Here is a 25,346-nt window from a genome sequence, read left to right on the forward strand (position 1 = left end):
TATTCATATGTTTGACCCTAATGACTATGAGCTATACTGATTGTGGTAAGAAGTGCTTCACGATAGTGGGAAGTGTGGTTTTTGTTTTCATTAATATTGATGCGTAAGATAAATAATCTATGTCGACCAACTTGGTTTTCGGCCGAGCACAACGACGCTAAAGAAGGGAGCAGTCGTTGGCTCGTGATTGCACTGTGTGGTTTCTCACAAAGCACTGCACCCTGTCATGAAACGGACCTTACATGTATTTCCCCATCATGAAACCTCAACTTGTTTCTACATTTAAGTTCTTGTACAGATTAAATAAACAACATGTGTGTTAATTACTGGGCTTAAGAAGCCAGCGACTTCATATCTGCAATTTGCAATAATAAAATACTAAGTACAACACAGTGCAGCTTTTTCATTTTATGTCTTCATCCAATAAAGGGAGGCTCTGGTTGTGGCTAATTACTTATTTATTGCATTAAGTGACCACAGCTGCAGGATGTCCAGGGGACCGCTGCTTGTGGGTGTTAGTTGTTTTTGTTGGCCTTAAAAAGTCTTAATTTATTTCCATGAATGACTTGTTTATTATGTTCTCCAAATTGCTTCTATTTGTAGTTTACAAAAACAAATCCAAGGAAACAAAAAGGTTGGCATATTCCCAAATTGTCCTTTAATGTAAAGAATTAAGGTGAGAATATAGAAGTGTCTACAGGTGATCGTTTCATATACATTAGTTTACCACTAGATGAAAATATAGTCCTCTTCCTAATTGTCCCACAAGTTGAGCAGTAAATTTGTCACCATGCTGACAGGTTCCCAATTTTCTACACAGGCCTTTCTCTTCTCTCTCTCTCTCTTTCTTTCTCTCTGCGTGTCTGCACACACCAGAGAGCGTCTGTAATCTCTGGGTGCTGGGTGATAATGAGATGTGTCACAACACTGGTTTCGACAGTTTCAGCCCAGCTGCCGCTCATTACGATGGCCATCGATGACTCTATGATTCCAGGCCATAATTGCTTTGCCTCAAAATAATTGAAAGAGAAGATGGAGTAAATCCCTGAAGTGTTGGGGCGAAAGAAAGATGGATGCCCTCGTGGTCATTGCTGTCAGGCTGGGAAGTGTAAGAGGCCAGGAGGACATGATGAGACCCTGAGTGGGAGAGTGTTGCCCAACACACACACACATGTTGCTGGATGATGGAGCGCTGGCAGAGTGATCTCTGGCATGATGGCAGGCCCTGTCTCATGTATTTCCCATGGAGCTCTGCTGTAGCATTTGTGGTTATGCATTCACCCACATGTGGGTGTGGTTTTCATGCCAAACAGCCAGGCAGTTTATCTTTGCATGCCAACATATGCATGTAGTGTTTGTACAGGTGTTTGATTTAAAATGTCACCTTACTCTGTGTGTGTTGGGGCTGACCATGTGTAAGGTCAGATGTGGCGTTTCACCACACAGTGGTATATATTTACTGCCGTTTATGCACTTGGTTTTCATACCTTACTAGAATGTGAGCGTAGCCTCTAAATGCCATTAATACCACAGACATTAACTTTTAAATGAGCGCTGCTCTCGGATGTTGTTGTTGTGGGGAATGTTTTTAAGAGGATTTTCAATAATTGCTCCTCATTGAGTACCATGTTAACCAATGTGCAGCAGCTAAAAGCTCCCATTTCCATTGAGGACTACCCCTAATGGCAGAGCTTTCAGGGTCAGACACAGTGGCTGCCATATCTTAGTCAACATGTTATGTTGTATGATGTTATGGCCTCAAACTGGCAACCAGCGCCAGTTTGGTTGCCAGCAAGACACTAGCACGCTTCTTTCTCCATTGTTCTCTAATTCATTAAACATTTTTGTAATCTTCTCCAGGCAAACAAATCTACACACAAGCAGATATGCGTGTTCTCCAAATCGTGGTAGTTCCTGCACTTGTTTCCCATGTAGAGGTGGAGGGGCTGACGCTGCAGAGCGGAGCCAGCGGGTCTCCAAGGTCATTACCACTTCCACAGCGTCTGGGTGCCTTGGAAACCGGCAGGAATTGATTAATGACAATGCTAGGAGCGCAGGAGGGGAGGAATCCAGAAGAAGAAGGGTGGCAAAAAAAAGGTAGAGCTGCAGAGGCAGATGTATTACTCAAATGGTGTTATAAATAGTGCTAGTGCGAGATAGTGCACTATGACTCTGCTCTGTGATAACAATAATACAGTAAATTGCTGTTTCCGTGAAAAGATTAAGATGTTGAGAGACTGTCGCTTACTAAAACTGATGCTGGAATCGTTGATTACGATTAGAGAAATCAATTAAAGCTATTGTTGTGGTGTGACCACAGACTGCATAAAAAATGGATGTGGTTTTCGAGTTTGAACAGCAAAGTTCAGGAAGTTGACTGGTCTGTTGGTGACAAAAAGAACTTTGTTTGAATGGAAGTCAGTGGGAAACTATCAAATTTGGCACATGAGTGGACACCAGTTTGATTTACAGATGGTATCATCCAAAAACTATCAAGCTGGTCTAACTGTGAATCTCAAGGCTTCACAACAGGAGTTCATTGTGCAACTGGAAGGTGCACTAAAGGTGCATCTCTGCTCTTTTCAAGCTGCTTTACATGATGTGAATTTCTTTAAAAAAAATTAAATCTAATAAAAACAATCAATTTAACTTGTTATTTCTCTTGATGTGACCAAAAACATTGTTTTTTTGTACTATATCTAACAGAACTTAATTTAAATTTTCACTAAAAATGTGCCTTAAATCACTTAAATAAACAGCAATGTCCCGTGATGTAAATAATGTATGTAACATTTTTGCACATGTAGAAAGCAGCCATAGTTTTTATTTATATTTATAAATGAAGCAGAATCCTGCTAAACTTGAAAACAAAGTACAGACAATGTGTTATCACCACAAGAGATTATTATTTGTATGCTGTTTGCCAAATATCAATGTTAGTTTTAAACAGATTTCCCCAGCAATTTTGACTCACCAGCGTCACTTCCTCATAACACCTCATGGTGGAGCTTATCACAGGAATGAGGTGAACACAAGTTCAGACCATTGACAGTGGGATAGTGGTGGGCAGCTGTAAAATGAATTTAAAGCTCCAGTGTGTGACATGTAGGTGAAATTATTTTAATTTGGCAGACACTGAAGATTAATGCACAATCCCCTGATTGTATGAATTGTTGTTTTTCATCACCCCAGAATGAGATATTTCTATCAGGAGCCAGGACAGCTGTGTGTAGGCTGCTGTTTTGGACCACCATGTGTTTTGCAGTGAGATTTGGTGATAACTGAAAGGGTGAGGTGAGGAATATTCAACTACAACTTTGTACACAATAGACCTTTTAACTACGGACATGATGTATCATCATCTTCCATAATATTAATTATCTCAAATCATTGATATTTTTATATTGTTGGTTATGGATTGCAGATTATATTTGGAGTTATCCTTAGATGTTTTGTTGTGTCTGACATGTTTTAGGAGCTGTACATTGACATTGAAAAGGTATTGCTGTGAAAAAAAATTTCTCTTAAGGTGATTATTCAACATCTCACAGGTACCGTGTTGGTGGCCAAGTTACCATGGGAACACATTGTGAGGAACAGCAGTATAGTGTTTTTTTTATTGAAAGTCTAAAATGGATTCAAAGCAGATAATGAATGAAAAGTAAAGGGATATATTTAGAGAAAGAGGAATACTGAGCACCTTGTCCATTGAGGTTTTATTGCATGGGAAGTGGTCACACATCTGCATAAGCAGATGGATGCCCCAGCTTTATCTCCTCAGTCAACACTGTGAATGAAGTGTGCTGCCCTGTCTGTAAATAGCAAACCCAGGCCAGGTTTACGCATTACAGCTCCCTAAAGGCAGAGAGCACAGAGACATGGACATGGTGAAACGAGCACAACCTAGAAAGTGTACACTTGTTAAACATTCTGCAGTCAAGACTCTGTCCTGCTATCATTGGGTTGTGTAGATCCTCATCAATAGAACCAAAGGTATTTGTTTTGAATTTCAGTAAAGGGAGTATATATTTATTGTTGCCTTAGCTGCCTTCAAGGCTGATTGTAGAAACCAGTGCCTTGCAGGCTGGTTGTCGTTGAGGGTGGGCTGAGCAGCCTGGAAGTTGGTGGCTGAAGGCAGATTCACATTGGAGCACGCTTTAAATAAAGAAAATCACACAAGCCTGTCTTGCTTTACTAGCGCAATGGTGCTGTTGCCTCCATCTGTCTTGTTATAAAACATATCCCTTCCTGTGTGCAGTGAGAGAACGCCACCGGAGATCTAACCACAGCTATATTGATAAACACGGAGTCGTGTGGATCTGGTAGACTTAATCAGCATCGTGTACACTTTTTGCGACAACGGTTTGAATATAACTGACTTATGTTTATATTTAGTTTATGCACAACAGTTTTAAATATCATTTGTATGTTAATTAAACACTTTTTTGGGGGTGGGGGGTTGGGTGCGTTCAGTTCTTAATCAGATTTAGTAGAACAAAAAGGTCACAAACATGTTTTAAATTCAGTCTGGAGAAGATGCACAGAAGACTTTAGTTGTTTCTTTTAAAAAAACCATCGTAAAGGTTCCAGTTCTAAAAAAAACAAACCAACTGTGGCCTAAAGGGTAAACAATCTGGCAGCTTTTTGCTCTGAGGACATAATGTACCTACTGCCTGCTCACCCTGTCACATCGCCCCTACGCCCACAGTCCATTTTCTAAATTCCCCAGCTGATGGATGTGAAGAGACAGAGAGACTCTGTGCCCAGAGAAAGCGGGTTCAGTGGAACCACCAGCGCTCTGTCAAAGGGAAGACATGATGCTAGGGAACGCGGCATTCAGAGACAAAAACAACCAATTTCTCTGTCTTATATTCCATTTGTAGGAAGGTTTGTCTGCACAGATTGTTGGGTATCTGCAGCTAATTAGTGAGACAATGGTGCAGGGCTGCAGCACTATTATTATGTCACTTCAGGTTTTAGGCTTTTTTTGTGTTGCTAACACTGACTAAAAGAATAACAGGGCAGGACAGAGCGGCACACCACAAGGACACCACAAATCCACAGAGACGGATAGTTCATTCTCCAAAAAAAAACACTCGCGGTCGAAAAAATGTTTATCAGCTTCTTTGTTTGGAGATAAAAGTGAAGCAATTCACAGTGACTTTAAGTTCCTCTACAGCAAAAAAATGCCCTTGGCTGCCTTCATATATTCTGCCGTCTACACCATGATGTATGTCTGTAGTTTTGTTTGTGTGCTGTGAGGTATGAAGGTATTCACAAGTGGCAGGTTGTAATCTGTGGAAACTGAGTCACACAGTGCATACCAGGTGCTGGAGGTCTGAGTGAACACATAGCATAACTGTGGCTTAAGTGTTGACATTCTGTGTGCAGGCAGAGACAAAAAGCAGTATTGTGATCAGGTTCATACTCTCTTCTTCCTTTTTAAAAATAAAGTTCTTGGAGAGTTTTTTTTTCCAGCTCATTCAGTGAGTGGCCTTGGGTCTCAGTGCTGTTTGCAGCAGTGTCGTAATTGATTGCTTCAGTAGTTGCAGGTCTTGTGCTGGGGAAGGTCTGCAGTGCAGTCTGCCTCTTAAAATTACACAATAGAGGATTTGCTCTTGGGGTCCGATCTACAGTTGGTAAACGGTGTTTGGCACAGCTGTCGTAAATATGTCGCGGTAACGTGGGCATTTGTTGACAAACCAATGATACTGAAGCAGGACCTCTAATGTACAAATGTCTTCAGACCAGGTAGAATGGTATGTTTTTATAGCATTTTATACACATTTAATTGCATTGTTTTATATTTCAAGATATTAAAAACAGAAACTATGACGTATGCTGTAAAGTAGGATGTTGACATTCTTTTTTTTTTTTGGCATGGACCAGAAACTGGAAGTTCCACAGTGCCAACGCAGGTGATGCAGACTGGCTCAGCTGACATTCACCCTGTTGTAAATTGATTGAGACATTATTTTTGAAGGATGAAATCCCACATTATGTGCAGGATGTTTCTCTGGGTTCTCTGGTTTCCTCCCACAGAACATACAGATTTGTACACTATAAATTGACCGTTGGTGTGAGATTGAGTGAGGGTGGATGGTTTACTTTTTTCTCTATGTAGCCCTGTGATGGACTGACGACCTGTCCAGAGTGTACCCCAACTTTTGCCCTATGTCAGCTGGGATTGGCACCAGTGCCCCCCGTGACCCTCATGTGGAGGATAAAGCAGCAGAAGATTAATGAATGAATGGAATCCTACAGTGTTTCGCTTTAACGTGTCGATGCACGTAAACTGTGATTACTTAATGCAAGCAGTAAATGCACTTTATCAAGACTACTTTATCTGCTGTATAAATACAAGTTTACTGTTGACACAGATGCGGAGCTAACAGCTTTCTGACTGGCTAATGGCAAACATGGGAAAGTTATACTGTATAGTAATGGACCTGGAAATCACAGGCCTTGTGCTTTCCTTTAAAAACAAATCTAACTAAAAAAGAGCAAGTTGTATTTTATGAGCAAATAAATAATTTAATTTCAAATACACTCATTAGCCTAGTAAAATACAACCTGTTTTTGTATGTTGTGGATGATCAGTGTGCAGTATATCCTCCTTACATTGTTTTTCAGTCACACCATTAAAGTTTCAGATAATAATCTACATTAATTCATCAATTTTTCATTCTTTTTCTACGTATAATATTTTACAGCAGGATAGAGAACCAATCATTTATATGTAACGTATCCATACTTTGACCAGTCATGCATTTGCATTTATGCGATATGCATTTATTTATTTATCTTTCAATTCTCAGCTCCTTTGCTCATGCCACAACCTATACATTGTACTGTATGTTCATGCTGTGTATACTTAAAAGATAATGGATTGAAATCATAAAACCGGTAATATATTTTTTGCCAAAACAAGACGGAAAATGAATGTGCCATATTATATGTTATCAGGTATCAGAGTGTAGGATTGTGTTGGCACTGGTACCAACCATCTGCCATAGCGTCTGTGGCTCACATCCAGCCAGGGACCTTCCGTGCTTCATTCGCCGTCCCATTTTTCCCTTATTTTAATGTCGCCTATCCACTATCTGAGGTTTAATAGGATCTTAAAGTAGTTAGAGTTTGCTCAAATGATTTCCTTCTGTCTATACGGCTGTGACGAGAGCCTTGACTAATGCAACATTAATGTTTTGTGGAAAATTAAGGCTATTTTATAGGATCTCTGAGTAAAAGGGAGTCAATTTAGCTCCGACACTGGCTAATATACAATGAGTGATGAATGATAACAGTTCACCATCTGAATATGGGCATGTGAGTTTTATAAGGCTGACTTTGTAAATATCCTATTGTATCCTGACATAATATATGTTTAAAAAAGCTGAGGATCATCCCATCTTTACCATATCCTGCCGTGTAAGACTCTGGCTCATCATGAAACTGCTCTAAATCTATGCATTTATAACTCGGGACACACATACCACTGAAATAACCAGGACAATAACCTTCCCCAAGGCTACTCGCAAATGTCTCCTATCACAAAATAAGGGCGCCTTGGAACTACCCCGGAGCTGACATCTCCCATGACCTATTTCCATTATGGCTGATGGTTGGTGGCGAGCTCAGGAGTGCTAAATAGAGAATACAATACACAGATGAGAGCTCACACGATGTGATGATAGCCGTTTGCCCAGACTGTGACCCTGGCTGAGTGTTGTCTAACATTAATGGTCTGATTTGCGACTTGTGGTCAGGGGCAGGTTTATGCTGAGTGAGAAGAAGTCAAGGGAAAAAAGAGATTAGATATCCAGAGGAATGGGAAGCAGCGTTATTTAGGAAGGAATTTGAGGGACATTTCCCCATAAAAATAAAATAGAGGAGATGCTGAAGAGGTCAACCTGAAGATCACTGCAGTGATAAGATGGAGAAAATGCCTGGAGAATACTGGATGAGCAGGCTGTGTTCCTCTGGGATCAGATGAGGAGGGGTCAGAGGATGAATTGGGATGGGACGACATCTCCAGTGGTGATGAAGAGGGAGCCACGAACTGGGGGATGCTTACAAGAAGCGAGCAATTCTGAACCACAAGTTAGAGCCTGAGATCTGGCTATGAGCGCGCTGCTGGGTGTCCCTGTTGAGCACTATCACAAACAAACAAACAGAGCATACATACAATTCAATGTAGCGTGTGTAGTTGAAAGTCCCAAATGGGTCTTGGGTGTATTTCCACATCACAGAAACCTCAAGTCTTGTACACAGAGTCCTGCACTCAGGATTTATACACACAGCACTAACTCAGCTCAATATCCTCCCCCTCATCCAAGCGTGTGACATTTGCAGAGGGATCCCTTTAAAGAGAGGGGGAATAAAGAGGGAGGACAGTTGGAGAAGGGGGGTGTGGGGGGTGTTCTTCCTCTCATTAGAATTCTACCATCAGTCTTCCCCACAGAGCAGTGCCTTGACACGCCAGAGTTTATTAATCGCTCCAGGAAATATTATTGACCTGGACCTTCTGCTCCCTCTCTCCGTGCCGCAGCAGCAGCAGTCGGTGTCTCTGCTTAGCTGGCCCCCAAATTCCTCTGCTGTCCTGCCTGGACACATTACAGGACACTGCAGCACAGCGTGTGGAGGCTTCGACACAGTGTCTTCATTGACTATGCACTTGGCCTGGGCTTCCTCTTCACTGCAGCTGCAAAGGAACACACACACACACACACACCTGCAGGCTTGGGAAGACAACGCACACTTCATTATAGGATGAGTGCACCTCTGTGTATGTGCACTTTGCATAGAGACCAACTTAGACTGCAAAGGTGAAATAATAATAAAAAACAAACACACACCTTTGAAGAACTGCTTCCTAACACACACACACACACACAAGAATCAATAGAAGATGCTCTCTCATTCTTCTTCATCTGTGTTCTTCTGCCACAAGAAAATGAGGAGATGATGAGAGTCGTTTTGAGATGTGTCTGTCTGCAGGTCACTGTGGTGTGCATGCATCTTTTGTATGTCTTGCCGGGCATGTGAATGAATGTTTGAGTGGTAATGGTATAAAGGAGGAGGGGGGTTGGGGAAATGGCAAATAGCAGAGCATGTTAAGCCTCTTGCCGCCCCACTCTGCATAATCTGAAACATACAGTTTAGCACAGCTGAAGCGTTCATTTGTGGATCAGTGTCAGCTGACGTCCGGGGCTTGTTGTCAGCATGCATGTTGCATGTTGAATGTTTGACCGTGTCTGTTGCGCGTTCTGTCACACAACACGCAAAGACCCTGCTCACGCTCTGTTCTGTAAATCACATGTTTTATGGATGAGTCAGTGCCACTTAATGCTGAAATCAGCTGTTCTTCTACTGTAGCCGGGTAAACTCGTTCCTCAGTGTAATAAAACACATTAAAGCAGGAACGCATGCTTTGTGAGGTCAGTAGGGGTCACTGTATTGGGCTGGGATTGTAAACACACATTACACACTTTAGTCCACACCACAGATTAAAACATTTTCTTTTAATACTGATTTAAATTAGATATTTTAAAATGTATTCACCTCCCACCTGGCTTTATCTTAGCAATTTCTTTTTGTCAATGGGTGTGATGATGAAAAAGCGTGTCCTTTGACTTGGACTGTTGTGCCACCAAGTGGATGCTTCTGGCATTACACTATGGGTTTTATGACAGGGGTAATGAATGACCAGGATATGAGTGTGCTGTTCCATTGTGTCTGGGATGAACTTTGCACCGATGAGCACATTCCTGAAAGCAACGGTCATGAATAAAGTAATATGCTTCAGATGTGTCAATAGCTTTTGTATTCCCTGAATAGAGATGTTGTCCGGCGGCCATGTTCTCACGAAACTTGGCTTTGCAGACATGCCTAGCGCTAAACTTAATATCCGTCTGCATTTTGTTTTTTTTCTGCAGTCACAATGGTCCCACTTCTGTTCTTGGTGGCAACCACAACAACTTCAAATTCCACCGGCAATGGCAACCATACACAAGGTAAGAACACTTCGGACATGTGAGTCTGAGTAACACCAACTCATTTGCAATATCAACAAAATTCCTTTGCTGCCCGGCTGCAGTCATCACTTCTCCCCAGGATATGGTTATTATGTATATTCTGCAGCTCCTGCATTGACTTGATAATAGCCTTTTGTACAGCCTTGTTATTACGGGATCACAATGAACTTGTGCAGCCCTGGACAGTAATTTACGGCTTACTGTGTATCTTTATAAACACAGCTAATAGCCGGCTGCTTGGCTGTGACTCCTGGCTCATTCTTAGAGCCGCTTATTTTCTGTCAGACATGCCGACAGTACAAATGGGCTGATACTTATCTCTGTAGACAAAATACAGTTGAAGGCAGTTATTAAAGATGTCTCGTGGCCAGCAGAAAAAATGGATGGTTGGGTTGCTGTTTCAGGTATTGATTTTAAGTTTCATACTCCGATCCAAAAGTATTGAATGCAGCCAAGTGTTTCTACACACAAATATATGCCCCCCTTCCCCGTCCTGCTTCTTTTTTCGAGGTTGCTCTCGCTGACCCCCACGTCTGCCTCTCCTTCTTCCTCAGAAGGCGTTACAACCTCCAGCCGTCACATCCTCCCCACTGTGTTGGTCTTCTCCCTGCTGCTGCTCATCATCGCATTACTAGCCTGGTACTTCCTCAGGTAAACAAAAAGAAATAATAATAAAATCCCCACCCTGCAAGGACTCACCAACCTCACCCTCACTCCCTAACCGGCTGGCTGTGAGCCAGACGCAGAGGTAGAGCTCAGGGTGACGAACACTTCCTCTTTTAGTCACTGAGGCGGAGCCCAGTGAGGAAGTGGGGCTCGTTGATTCCTTGTCATGCTTAGTAGAGGAGGACTGGCTGTGACAGAGGACAGACTGCGCAACAGAGGAGGGTGAAGAGCAAATTCTGAACCACTTTTGGACTAGAGTTGTGTCTCTCAAAGTTATCAGCTAATGAGAAAAAATAGCTTCTCAAGCTTCAGATGGTAAGGTGGAGGCATGGTGTTTTTTTTATTTGTGTGTTAAACTGTATAATCATAATTATTTTTACCCTGCACATCATCTACATGTACAATCTTGTATTTTCTTGTGACATCTTTTCTTTATATTAAATTAACTGAATCTTTTCTCCTTTCAGGTTAAAAAACCAGAAGAAACCAGTTGTCACAACAGTTGACAAGAAGGTACCAAATGGCATCCTGGAGGAACAAGGTAACGTTGTTGTGAATGGATTATTCTGAGCATTATTAGAGACAGTGAGGCAGATTTGGAACTGTGAGGGTGACAGGTTGGCAGTCAGAAAGAAGCACAGAAAGTATTTTGAGGGGAAACACGAGGTAAAAAAAAAAAAAAGGATGCAGCAGCTTCATATTTGAAAATGAATGTGCAGATGGCTCCACCATTGCACTGTGGTTGTTTTAACACTTCCTGTGGTTAATGTGATCATCTGTTATCATCACTATCTTTGAAAACGTCTATTTAATAAACAGTGTTTCAAAGGTGGTGCAAAGATAAGTGCAATGGTCTCTGAGCTCAAAGCTACGATATTTTAAGAAACGGCTGATGTATGCGAGACATTTACAGGAAACAAACAACTCTAGAAGACTGTGACCGTTCCTTTATTTTCTTATCTGACATTACTGAGGAATGCACAGAGCAGGTTATATTCTTGCAGAGAGGAAATCTAAAAGGAAATTAGGCAGTGAAAAAAAAGGTGCACCCACCAGTACCAACATGTAAACATGATTGGTTTTAAAGATTACCCTGCTGATCCTCATACTCGTTAAAAATCAACAACAATTTTTTTTTTTATATTAGCCTAAAGTGGTTTTATATTTAATGACGATCATATTTTATCAGACTGGGGAAAACATTGAGGTTTATAGTTTAAAGGATTTTCACAAAATATTTATATTGCAACAATACATTGAGAAGCTATTCAATGAATTACATTTGTTGTTAAATTAATTAATGTTTAATAACAGCATTGTGTTCTCTGACTTGTACATGTGTGTGTGCTGTATGTGTTGTGTTTTAGAGTGTGGATACAGTACAGAGTCGTTATACACCAATGTACCCGCAGGTCAGGTATACGTACAGGGTGGCGGTATCAGGAACCTCGTGTTACTCACACTCTCTTCGCACTTTGTCAGTCTCTGTTTTGTGACAACACAACTAACATAACTTTAAAGTCGGGTACCTAACAGAGGTTTTATTAGAAACACAGGCTTTTTCCCTGGGGGGCTTTGGTTCTCTAACACCCGTTTAATGTTTGGTGATCACAGACTTCTCTTTAAATTAACCACTGAAGTAGAAGAAAACTCACACCAACGTGTTCTAAGATTTGAAATCAGTTTCATAATCATTTTTTTCTTGAACCTGTGCAAAGTAGTTAACTGCCATGATTGCCCAGCAGTAGAAATTGCAATTTGTTGAACAATACAACATATTTAACCTAACACATGCAAATTAGATAACATAAAGTTAGCAAGCAGAAAGTAATGATAAATATTATTCTTCCTTCAAGTTGATGTATAAATTATTGAAATAGCTTCAATGAGTGTATACTGTGGTTGAATTAGATTAGTTTAAAGTAATATATGTCTTAAATTGATTTTGAATTATTGAGTAGCTGTTAAACAATGCACAGTTTACTTTATAGTCATTAAAAAGGATGGGAATATAAAAAGTCAAGTTTGTGCCGTGAAAGTGTTCCTGGAACACTATTTACTTTCTAGTTTGACATTAACTTGAATAGACATCTAGTCAGTCCAGTTTTATTTATAAAGCACTTTTAAAAACAATATGGTCACATTAAAAAAAACATAGAAGATAATAAAAAAGACAATAAAATTAGTAAAAAATGTTTCAGTAAGACACCAATGGAATAAGAACACAAAAGCAAAATCTCGGGTTTCTGTTAGAAGCAATTTAAAGACAGGAAGTGCAGAGACCTGCCTGATGTAAAGAGGTAACTTGTCCCAAAGTTTGGGAGCAGTGACCACAAACTACGTCTGTCCGATGACTTTCAACTTGGGAGAGCCAGGAGCAGCTGATCAGCTGATAGCAGCATTTTGTCCCAACTGCCAGTGGTGTAGGGATAACCGCAGAATAAATTACATTGCAGTTGTTCCGTCGATGGGTGATGTTGTGAAGGTCTACTTTAATTCAATAAGGTAAAAAAAAGAAGATACATTTGGGAACCACAGGTATAATACAAATTTCTCTGAACCTCTCCTTTACTCCTTTGACATCAACTTAATTTACTAGTACAACTGTTAACATTCCAAGTTGATTTGTCATTTTCTTGAACACCATTTCCATAATAAACTTGCTCCATCCAGCAGGGCTGACACATCCATTTCTTGCTCTCCCCACAGAGCAACAGACGGTGGTCCTTCTGCCCAGATCCCCTTCAGCTGCCAAGACCTTCTTCCCCATCTTAGTGGACCACCTCGAAGAGGAGTACAGGCTCCGCTCTGCTGATGATGGCAAGCTCTTCAGGGAGGAGTACAACGTAAGGATCCTACTTTACCATTATCTCTATTATGACTTGATTAATTTAAAGGGGTCTGGAAAATGTCTTTACTCAAGGACAGTGTCTTTTTGCAAAACTATTTTAATTTGAAGCTAAATTTGAAGGGCTTTTCCCACAATTATTACAGCATTGATGACGAGATTAATTCCGTGACTTATGCATGCATTTTTTTTGTTTTTTATGGAAAGCTACTCTGTTGTGTCACATTATTACACATACACACCCTCATGCATTCAACAAAATACCCCTGTACCTATTTAGGGCAATGATTGAGGATCTGAGTCAGAATAATGAGTATGAGTCATGGTTAATGTCACATATAAAGGTATGATTTTATTCAGGCGGTTTGTCAGCGCAGACAGAGGAAGTCAAAGTGCTCGCGTTTAATGGACGGCTGTTTACTGTAGGTAGCAGAGGAAGTGCCTGCATCGAGAGTGAACAAAGCCATGCATGTAGCGCAACAATGCACTGGTTGTAAAATGCTGAGTGTATTTTTTTTTGCAGTGTTTGAGCTTGTGTGAAAAAAACCAAAAACATTTTGTTTTGTAGTCGTTGCCAGGAGGTAATGCCCAGGGAACGTACGAGGAGGCCAACAAGGACGACAACAAGGACAAGAACCGATACCCAAACATCCTTCCTTGTGAGTCTGTCTCTTTTTTAGGAACTAAGACTTTTTTCAGTCACGCCCAGAGCCCACAGTTTCCTTTGTGTGTGGCTAATGCATTCATTCAATTAAACACCACTTAGTCCTTTTTACAGTTGTTTCAGTCACTTATATCTGTCTAATCCATGATGTAAATTGTGTAACCTTAGCTGTCTCTATGTGATTCTCGTTATTGATCTGCAACCTCATTCATATTAAAGGGTATTGGATCCTAAATATTCACCTCAAGTTCACTTCCCAACTCTTTCTCTCATATCTTCCCAACTTCAACAGATGATCATTCCAGAGTGATGCTGACTCAGCTGGATGCAAATCCCTGTTCAGACTACGTGAACGCCTCTTACATTGATGTGAGTTGTGCTTTCAGTCATGTTTGTGTTTCTTAGTGACCATTAGCAACACCAACTGTGCCAAGTATAATTACTTTGTTTATGTCTTGGGAATGTTCTATAAAATAATATTCTTTACTAACAGGGTTACACGGAAAAGAAGAAATTCATAGCAGCACAAGGTAAGAGATAACACACATGGAAAAGTCTACTCATTTATAAAAAAAATGTAAGTTCATATTTAAATAAAGCTGAACCTTGCTGTCTCTCAGGCCCTAAAGAAGACACTCTCGCAGAATTCTGGAGAATGATTTGGGAGCAGAAAGTAGCAACTGTTGTCATGCTGACAAATCTGAAAGAAAGGAAAGAAGTGAGTGATTTTTACAGCCTTATTTTACCGTACTTACCGTGTGTCGGCTCCATACCAGCTCCAAGCTTCTGCTCTGACTTTCCTAAGAAGTAGATTTCATTGTTGGGATTAATAGAGCATCACAAAAAGATTTGAGAAGAAGTGTGGTTCAAAAAGAATTTAAGCTGCTTTTGGTTCGAGTTTGAACTTCATTTCACACCTGTAAGCTCCCCTTTGACACCAGTTGTTCTCCTGTAATTGCACAGTCTTTGCTGTGAACCTGAACTATTTCACTGAACAAGAGGAGAGGGGGAGAAAGGCTTAAAGAAATCAATGAGAAGGGAATTGGTGAAGATTTGAATCAGCGTGAGGTTGGGCTGAAATCAATGGCTACATAATGTGTAATAAAGTCCTGCAAGGCAATATCATAATCACCCAGGACAGTCTTGTATTGTATTGAGTGGTGTCGCCCTTCTTACTTAATCTGCACTGACTGGCTGTCAAATTGAAGCATGTGCGTTGTGCATGTGAACTACGCTTCCGCTGGAAAGTCCTTGAATGTGTTCCAGAAGGTCTGAGTATCAAGTAATTAATACACTGAATAATGGCTGTTCTTTCTCCCTAGGACAAGTGCTGCCAGTACTGGCCAGATCAGGGCTGTTGGACATACGGGAATGTGAGGGTGGCAGTAGAAGACTTCACTGTCCTTGTGGATTACACCATACGCAAGTTCTGTGTACAATATGTAAGTTTAAAAGCAGTACTTCTGTTTTTTCTCTCTCTGTATTTGTAAACATGGAAGGTTGTTAAGTTCTCTTTTGTTGTAAAGACACATAATACTGCCCTAGGGTCAGAACACGTCTGTTATGTTGTCAAAGATACTGTGTTTGTGTTCCTCTGTAGCAAGCCAGTGATGCTGCTAAGACTCCTCGACTGGTGACCCAGCTCCACTTCACCAGTTGGCCTGACTTTGGCGTTCCCTTCTCCCCCATCGGCATGCTCAAGTTCCTCAAGAAGGTCAAGGCTGTGAATCCGCCCTGCGCTGGGCCTATTGTGGTTCACTGCAGGTACGAGAGAGTGGGGACAAATGGGACTCGTTGTTTATTTTGTTGTTTACTTGAATGTTTACATGTAATGGTTTAATTCATCCACATGGTTTCTATGGAGATAAATATTTAGGCTTAAATGTCATCTTTGTGTGTCTGTGGGTAAACAAAGCCATCTCAGTGGCTGGAAACATCTCCAGTGATGTCAACAAAACATGTTTACAAGCACAGATGCCTCTTTTTTTCATTCTTGTTGTCCATTAACATGCAAGTGTCAGCTGAGGATAGTGGTTCATTGAGTCTGTCATTTGCTTTTTTTCCTCTGCAGTGCTGGTGTTGGGAGGACGGGAACCTTCATTGTTATAGATGGCATGATTGACATGATGCATGCTGAGCAGAAGGTTGATGTGTTTGGGTTTGTCTCCAAGATACGGGAACAGCGCTCACAGCTCATCCAGACAGATGTGAGTAGGGAGTGGAACAAGTGCCCATCAGTTAGGCTATGACATCACATTGTCACATAATGTGAAACATGTTGATAATGTTCTATTTAATACTGATTTGTGGTCCTCTTTTGTCTGTATGTGATGTGTTTGTGTGTGTTCTCACCCCAGATGCAGTACTCATTCATCTACCAGGCCCTGCTTGAATACTACCTCTATGGAGACACGGAGCTGGACGTGTCTTCTCTGGAAGGACATCTGCACAAACTCCACAACACCTTTGCAAATGGTGACCGGGTTGGTCTAGAGGAAGAGTTTAGGGTAAGACGAGTTACTGTCTGGCCATATATCGATCTTGTTATGCTGTGAAAAACAGAGAAATTGTTATCTAATAAAAAGCTTATAGGACACTAATAAGTTTTATTAGTACACAATCCACTTGGCCTTTCCAAAAACAAAATCATGAGTCAAAATAACTTTTTTAATGTATTCTGATTTAGTTTTCTAGCTTTCATGACCATTCAAAGTGCTTTACACTGCAGTCACAGCTGCCAGGAGCATCTTGTCCAAGGGACAAGCAGCACGTAGACTACAGGAGCTGGGGGTCAAACCCTCAAATCTCTGGTTCAAAGGTGACCCGCTCCACCCTCCAATCTACAACATAATTCAAAATTAGAGATAACAGAAATACCACAGGCTGCTTATACTAGAAATACTAATTCTGATGACCGATTTCTTCACCAGGTTTTTGGAAAAAAAATTGTACATTTAAATGACAGCAAATTATGCAGTCAGTCATTGAATGTTAGATCTGTGGACAAATTATTTAAGGTTTTGTCAAACCCATTCCATTGAAAAATCATCATATATGGGGTGGGTCAGGAGAAAGAAATGTCATTTGGCAAATTGTCTTTGGTTAGACACTGAACCCTTAATTATATTAGTGGCTGTACCAGCAGTGTGTAAATGATGTGACTGAATAAAAGCTGCATATAGTGTACGTGTCATATGAATGTACTGGGGAAAGTACTGTACATTGCATGGTTGTCAAAACTAGGGAAGCACAATGTCTTGCATTCCATTTAGTGTACAGGCCGCGTACAGTACAAAAGGAAATGGGAGTGCCTTTCCACTTCTTAATCACACAGGTCATCACAAGTTCTCCTGGTTGATTATTTTTGAATCTGACATCCTCAACAGCCCACTGAGGGAAAAACAGGTCAACTGTGTATCATTAATGGATTAATTATACATATATTCTACCAATGTTGAAGTATTGTAACATAAAATAAAATACAGCACTCGAATTAAGTCAGTAAAGGTGCAAGTATGCATGACATTTGGGACAAGAGGGCTAAACTGTTTTATGCTCATAACGATGGAACTACTGAACTGAAGCATATGTTTAGTTTCACATGTTGCTAATGGCTAATATTGTTGACTATATAGCTCACTTTCACATTAAATATTCATAGAAATAAGCAATGTATTTTATTTGCTAACTTAATATGTGTAAGCACTAGATGGTGAACTTGTGCAGTTGTTTTAACTTTAACTCTGCTTTTGTTCTCTGCCCAGAAACTGACCAACATGCGTATAATGAAGGAGAACATGAGAACGGGGAACCTTCCTGCCAACATGAAGAAGAACAGAGTGCTGCAAATTATCCCATGTAAAGTATTAAACAAACAATGATTTCAACACTATTTTTATAGATCCACTCAGTCTTTGAATACCTGAGGCTCTGAGAACATGTTGTGAGGAGTTTACTGTTCTCTTTTCATTTCAGATGATTTCAACAGAGTTATTCTCTCCATGAGAAGAGGCCAGGAGTTCACGGATTACATAAATGCATCATTCATAGATGTAAGCAGAATTTATTACCTAATGCATCTACTGTAAGCTTGAGCAATGTGCTTGCTCGTACTGGCAGACCTATAAAGTTGAAGGAGTGTTTTTGTGTCTGACACAGGGATACAGACAGAAGGACTACTTCATTGCCACACAGGGCCCTCTGACACACACTGTGGAGGATTTCTGGAGAATGGTGTGGGAATGGAAGTGTCACTCCATTGTAATGCTCACTGAGCTCCAGGAGAGGGAGCAGGTGAGTCGTGATAGCCGATAATCTCAAGCCATGACAGTTAACAGTATTTCATACTGGGCCAGAACTACTTAACAATATTTACATTTCATATAGCAAGCTGCTGTTTTATCACCACAAATAAACAAATCATAATTTCTGTTTTCATATTTCAGGACAAATGTTGCCAGTACTGGCCCACAGAAGACTCCGTCACCTATGGAGATTATACAGTGGAGCTGAAGGGAGACACTTTGTGCGACACCTTCAGTCTACGAGACTTGGTACTCACCTTTGTCCCGGTGAGTAAATTCACTTCGAAAAATAAGCTGCTACAGTGGCATGAACAACCATTTCATTTGCCTGTTTAATACTAATAAAGGTTTTTCTTCTCTATCAAGTATATCTGTGTTTCTCTATATTTTGTTTTGTCGGTTAATTATGACAGACTATAGAGGACGAGGTATTAAAAAAAACATTAACTTAAGAAAACACTTCCTGTAAGTTTCATTATTAACATTTGTTTTTAGAGGGAAAGCTAGTTAATAAACAATCTTTATGTCAAGTGTTTAAACAATCAGATGTCTAAAGAGGAAAGGTTTTGATTTTTTAAACATGAAATCTCAAACTGCAACAGTGAAATGCTGTTTGTATTTACACATTTCCACTAGCATAGTGCCTGCTCTGGCGAGGTTCCAAGCGTGCCGAGTACGTACTGTGGGTGACGTCGCCACACTGCCAGCTAGATTGGCTAGAGTGCCGTCACAGGAAGACACGTCGTACACAAGGATCACGCCGAACTGTAGATTAGTTAAAACTATTTAAATCTTTAAAAAGAAACGTGGGTTAATCTCCAATAACTACCAGGGAAATGTCTAAAATCTCAATATTTAACAGAGGAGTCTGTTCCACGACAGGCATCACAAACCCTGCCACTGTTTTCAGTCTGTGCTACGGTCATGGAGGACGTACTGAACCAATATTTTTAATTAACCGACACTGAAAAAAAACTGCTTTACAAGTCACTCGTGTGTATACCGCAGTTTCAAGCAGCTGTGCTGATGATGATTCCACCCATTTAAGGCTTCACAGGATGTAATGCAACCGTCCTCTTAATGAAACAATACCCAAGTGAGTGCATCAACCTCTTGGCTGTTGGAGGAAGCTGGGTGGGCAGGATGTATTCAGGATTTGCAAGCAGGAGCCTCCCCTGTCATATATTTCATTAAATTCGACCCACATCACCTCTCACAGGCTCGGTAGTACGTTCCTGCCTCCCAGAGCAGCACTCATCATCCCGCCTCTTATCTGCCGCACACTTAACCTACACCGACATTGCACCTGCCATTATGCTGCTAATAAATCATATTTAAGAGATACCTTGATTGTGTGTCTGCCTGTGCATTTCCGTTCCCAAAGGAGAAGCAGACGAGGGTGATCAGACACTTCCACTTCCATGGCTGGCCAGAGATCGGCATCCCGGCTGAGGGGAAGGGCATGATCGACATCATCGCCTCAGTTCAGAGACAGCAGCAGCAGTCTGGGAACCATCCCATTGTCGTACACTGCAGGTAGACAAAAACGTACACTTTTAGACACACAAAAAAACGTAATTAAGGGCTGGCAATAAATCAATAATTATTCAGGGTATCCGCGGGGTCTTAAAAAGTCTTAAATCCAATCAATTGAAATTAAGGCCTTAAAATGTCTTAAATTCTCCTAAAATCTCACAAAAGGTAATCAAATTTTAATCGATTTTGTCTTCTCACGATCATAAAAAGATTATAATTGAAGAAAAACGATTAATGCGCCGCACGGCATCCTTCATGTCTTTTGTACTTTTTTGCCAGTACGGATTTGAAATGGGTCTTAAATTGTATTCATTATGGTCTTAAAAAAGTCTTAAATTTGACCCTGTTATTGCATGAGCAATGCAATCAGATTAGTGAAATATGTGTAGTCCAAAGACATACACAATGAATTATCTTTATCAGTTGAAATTCTTTCGCTTTGTATTTACAAGAAACTAACATGAGAGTTTTGTTTCTGCAGTGCTGGTGCAGGGCGCACAGGTACGTTCATTGCACTGAGCAATATCTTGGAGCGAGTCAAGGCAGAAGGTCTGTTGGACGTGTTCCAAACTGTGAAGAGTTTACGCATGCAGAGGCCTCATATGGTCCAGACGGTGGTGAGTATTGAGCTCCTTTAAACTGTAGTGAGTGTAGTTACATTCAAACCACTGTCAGATGAGGTCACACAACACTGATGAAGCCCATCAGCCTCACATGACTGTTTAGATCTTGTGATGACAAGGGACATTACAGTTTTTGCACACCGAAAATGATTCGCTTTTGTCAAGAGGATCAACAGGTACATAGTGACATTTAAAGGTCCCATATTATATTATATATATATATGTACATTATATATCACATGACTAGTTCCCTGGTGTCCCAATGAACATGTCTGTGACATGCTTTGGTCAAAATACCATAAGAATGAAGCACCACAGCAGTTCAATCACCCTGCCAAAACAGCCCTGTTCAGAACGCTCTATTAAGAAGTATCTATTTTATTTAAAAAAAAAAGTAAAACGAAGCTTCAGGGACAGGAAATGACATCAGCCACAGAGGCTACTGGGAGCTAACAGCAGTTAGCATTTGGAAAAGTGATAATTTGCAGGCTGTAGCAGGCACATTGCTGTCATATATAACATGTATCAGACTGGACAGATAAATCCTCTGAGGCTGGAAGTTTGTGTAGGACTCTGTGCTGCACTGTGGTTTACGGACAAAGCGGAGCTCCGCGAGACAACAATTCCAGGTATTTAGCGTCTTGTGTCGTCCCAATGAGCGCGGAAGTCAACATCGTGTTTTATCTCTTGTACTTAGACTGAGGAGGACCACAAAAACATGAGTGAATCATCTTTTTTCTCACTTTGGCGACTGGTAGGACCTCCAGAGTCCCAAATATAAGGATTTAAATAATTAAAAAGTTGATTTTGCATAATATGGGACCTTTAATATGTACTATATAAAACACACAGAAGCGCACACACAAAGTTTCAGAAGTGAATTCTACTGCTCCATGCCCCTGCATACAAATAATATTGCTTTGTTTCTCTTCAACAATAGGAAACATTTTCTAATCCATGTGCTTTTCTTTCCTCCCCCCCCACAGGAACAATACGACTTCTGCTACAGGGTGGTACAAGACTTTGTTGACATTTTCTCAGACTATGCCAATTTTAAATGATGAGATTTGCCTTAAACACGGTTTTTAATGTTGTTTTCTAAAGCTGGTATGTGTTTCTTGGTCAAATGATCTTCTATTTTGCTATGCACTTGTCCCACAATTAACTCCCAATTCCTCCATCCTTGCTGTAATATAGTCATATGTCAGTGAATGAAAAATGTAAATGGAAAAATAGGTTGGATTAATAATGTATATTTCACATCATGTAAATTAATTATTTTGTCATTGCGTGTTTTAAACATGGTCTCTTACTTCAGTTTTGTTGTATAATATATTTTACTTAAAGAATTGTAGTTACTGTAAATGTATTTATGTATTGACAATGACATTCCGGTCTTTCACGTTTGGAGAGCACAACAGGAATGTTAACAGTTGGGTTTGTTTGATTTTGTCGTTGTTTTAAAATACATTTATTGATGATTTCTCTACGAGATAAGAGGTGACATGAAACCATTTTTCCATTATCCTCAAGCTACATGTCCATCACGACAATGTGATGCTTTTCTAATGGAAATGTCAGAAAAAAAGGAAACACCTCAGCCATAATGCAGGAAACAAAGTTATGCACCACAGGCTGAGACGACAATGTTCGGGTTCGGTTTCCAACGTAGCTGAAGCTAAACGTATCACTGGGTCACAGAAGACCATTAATCTGGTTTTGTGGTATGCAGCTGCATTTAACATGGATGTAAAGTTACAACAGTCTGCCTTTTTTCTCTGTGGACAACAAAGTATTTTGCTAAAAAGACTGCACAACATAAAGCACATAACTAAGCCTTTTGCCAAGAACATGCAATGTGTATTGCTTTATTTATATTATAGATAAGAGATATTTCACAAATCATTGCCAATGTCCTTTTTTTTTACGTGGAACACTTAATTGGAAGGCTGAGCATAGACATGTAATTCAAGGATGAGGTTAAGTGGTCATTAAATGCAAAAGAGTCCGTAAAAGGCATGACATTAGATGAGTTGTGACAACAAAAAACTTCACCGCATACTAACATTGTTTGAGTTTGTTTTGGAAGAAATGGCATCGGTTAAGATTCAGGTATCTGAATGTGAAAGAGCTTTTCTGTGCATTTTTGTTCAGGCAGTTAAGTCCCGTTTCATCTGGTTCTTGGACATTAAACCAAACGTTTGGAATATTCAGACCCCGCTCTGCTTTAAGCCTCAGTGAAATGTGTAATTTTGTTAATGACGTATGTAAATACTACATGACAAAAATGCCAACATTGTTGAAGTCGCTGAGCAGCGAGGAACTGTCAGGTGATATTCTCTATACAATCTGTCTGTGGGAGATGTGCCATGGAGCAAAAGAAGAAAACTGACTTCAAACAACCCATGTCTTCTTTCCTTTAGCTTCTCTTCCGTCTTTTGAGAATATAAAAGAGGGTCTGTTACGACGACAGCTCTTTGCCTTTGCTCTTTCTCTGTGGGTGTCCTGTCTCCTTTTTGGATTGGCAATGTCTTTGAAATGCAAGTTGCAATATTAAATTAATCTAAAAGTGCTTTGTTGGTCAGTGAAAGGTTATTTGACTCGGTTGGAAAAAAAAATATTGTACCACTGCAACATGTGACATTCATTTTAACTCTATGCGGGCACTTCTGGGAAAGCTCAAGCTATACTACGCGTACAGTATGGTCTTTATGAATGACTACACAATGTCCACAGTGGGATGTCGCTCGGATTTCACAACCTTTGTACACTCCATGTCACTTTTGACACTAAATTACATCCTAAGCAGAGCAAAGTTCATATTTTTGATGTCATCGCAGTAATAATTAGAAAATACTTGTTCAGCTCTTGCAGTTGATCAGAGCTCAATCTCGTGTCTTTGTCCTTTGGCTAAACAACATACAACTTAATTTAAATCCTCGCTTGTTACCATGTGCTCTCACATGCCGAGTATAAATGTTATAAATGACTCTACTTTAAAAACTATTTTCTTGATTAGAACGAAATTGTCCAAAAGGGCCATTCACAATATGATCTCTTGAATGCCTCTGATGACCTCAGTTATTCAGATTTTTTTTCTTTCTTCTAGTTTAATAGTCAAATCAGATTAACTCCTCTGCTCTGGATTGTTTTGGTCAAACCTTGGATTTAAAGTTCAACTTGTTTCATGACATAAATAAGCAGTAACACAAGGGGCCATCATACAAATTATTTGCAAAATATCTCCAGCAACCTATTTCCACACATTTCTATTCGGTTTACTGTAAAAACACCACAAAGTAGCCCCTAAAATACCCGGAGTTTCATCATTGGCTTCAACACCCAGAAAAATGTACAAATAATGACCACAGCATACAAAATTATTTACTCCTGTAGGTAAATGTTGAAGTCAACAGGGGGCGATGTACATCAGACTTTATGTACTTACACTATTAAAAAGTTAAAATGAACCATTTACAATCTTTGTAATAATGATATAAGTTTGCAGTCTAGGTTTAATTCGATTGTGCCACTGTAATAATATAATAATGAGTGAAAAGATTATAAATTACATTAAAATGTTATTTCACTGAAAGTTAATAAACTATATCACATGACCTTAAATAAAAAGATGATTGTTTTATAGCAAACGAAGTGAGTTTACAACACATCTGAGGTACAATTCCTTGCTTTGTATCATCAGACACAACTAATGACATTGAACTGAACCCAAGTTTCACATCCTTGTGAATCATATTGGCCACTTCTGTGAAAGACACAACTTTCCACTAAATAGACAAAGTGATGAGAGCAAACAAGCACATATATCATCAAGACAGGCAATAAATAAAGTCACTCCTTCCTTACCACATGATAAAGAGAACATCCATGTGATTGTCACTGTCAATAACAGGGAGGAGTATGTTTGAGCTATTTTTGGCAAACAATCATGTTTCTTATCTTACAGGAAAAAAATATGAGTAACAAAAAGACTCTTGTTGACAATTTCCACTTCCTCTATGACCTGGTCCCATGGCAACAGTCCTTCGAGGGGAGGGGCTGTCGCCTGTGAAAGGTCAGCACGAATGGAGAGGTCATATGAATTATGTATTAACCCTAACTGGTGCCCTCATTTTTTATTTACCCTTCGCTAATTCTCTTTTGCTATTCACAATTTTCTCTCTGGTACATTATGGAACATGAGCGATTTATTGGCAGGGTGGCCTGAGCCATGACCTCCTCTGATGAAATTCTTTCATGTGTGACATGGAAACTTGCTCAGTCAGTTTCTTCATCCTAAATACAATCATGTTTCTTTGTTTCTTAAAGCGGACCTAGAACAGACGTTCCAATTAACGCTGTTTTTTTTGTGTGTGTCTGCGCCATTACCTCGATTATGAAGCCCTGAGGGTTTCGACTTTTTTGTAAAATTTTGGACAAAAACTTTTTTTTTACCCAATTTTTTTTAATTGTTTTTGTCAAAATTTGGAACAATTAGATGACATACGTGGTATGACTTTTGACTTATGTCCAAAAATGGTCAAAAACATCACAATTTAGTATGTTGTCCCAAATTGGTCAAAACGTCATAGTATAGTATGTCATCCAAAAAACGGTAAAAATAGGTCAAACACGTCATAGTTTATAGTATGTCGTCCAAAAATGGTCAAA

At 40.0% G+C, this 25,346-nt stretch overlaps 1 protein-coding gene across 2 annotated transcripts in view; it reads left to right on the forward strand.

Moving 5' to 3' along the window:
• Window positions 1-23,182, forward strand: part of ptprea (protein tyrosine phosphatase receptor type Ea) — a 25,995-nt gene extending 2,813 nt beyond the window's left edge. The window contains exons 2-20 of one of the 2 annotated variants that reach the window (XM_083904020.1): window positions 9,936-10,013; window positions 10,589-10,685; window positions 11,168-11,241; window positions 13,410-13,546; window positions 14,117-14,207; window positions 14,505-14,581; window positions 14,706-14,742; window positions 14,833-14,930; window positions 15,535-15,654; window positions 15,813-15,976; window positions 16,284-16,419; window positions 16,570-16,719; window positions 17,977-18,070; window positions 18,188-18,264; window positions 18,371-18,505; window positions 18,658-18,783; window positions 19,901-20,052; window positions 20,534-20,669; window positions 21,662-23,182. In XM_083904020.1, coding sequence (XP_083760146.1) covers window positions 9,941-10,013; window positions 10,589-10,685; window positions 11,168-11,241; window positions 13,410-13,546; window positions 14,117-14,207; window positions 14,505-14,581; window positions 14,706-14,742; window positions 14,833-14,930; window positions 15,535-15,654; window positions 15,813-15,976; window positions 16,284-16,419; window positions 16,570-16,719; window positions 17,977-18,070; window positions 18,188-18,264; window positions 18,371-18,505; window positions 18,658-18,783; window positions 19,901-20,052; window positions 20,534-20,669; window positions 21,662-21,736 — 2,049 coding nt within the window. In that variant the 5' untranslated portion in view covers window positions 9,936-9,940 and the 3' untranslated portion in view covers window positions 21,737-23,182. Of the gene's footprint in view, window positions 1-9,935; window positions 10,014-10,588; window positions 10,686-10,878; window positions 11,016-11,167; window positions 11,242-13,409; window positions 13,547-14,116; window positions 14,208-14,504; window positions 14,582-14,705; window positions 14,743-14,832; window positions 14,931-15,534; window positions 15,655-15,812; window positions 15,977-16,283; window positions 16,420-16,569; window positions 16,720-17,976; window positions 18,071-18,187; window positions 18,265-18,370; window positions 18,506-18,657; window positions 18,784-19,900; window positions 20,053-20,533; window positions 20,670-21,661 lie in introns of those variants that run through there. The other variant, XM_083904019.1, reaches the window with a different exon arrangement.
• Window positions 23,183-25,346: the final 2,164 nt, after the last annotated feature.

The sequence above is a fragment of the Microchirus variegatus genome (genome assembly GCF_963457635.1).
Source record: "Microchirus variegatus genome assembly, chromosome: 17".
NCBI classification, from domain to species: Eukaryota; Metazoa; Chordata; class Actinopteri; order Pleuronectiformes; family Soleidae; genus Microchirus; species Microchirus variegatus.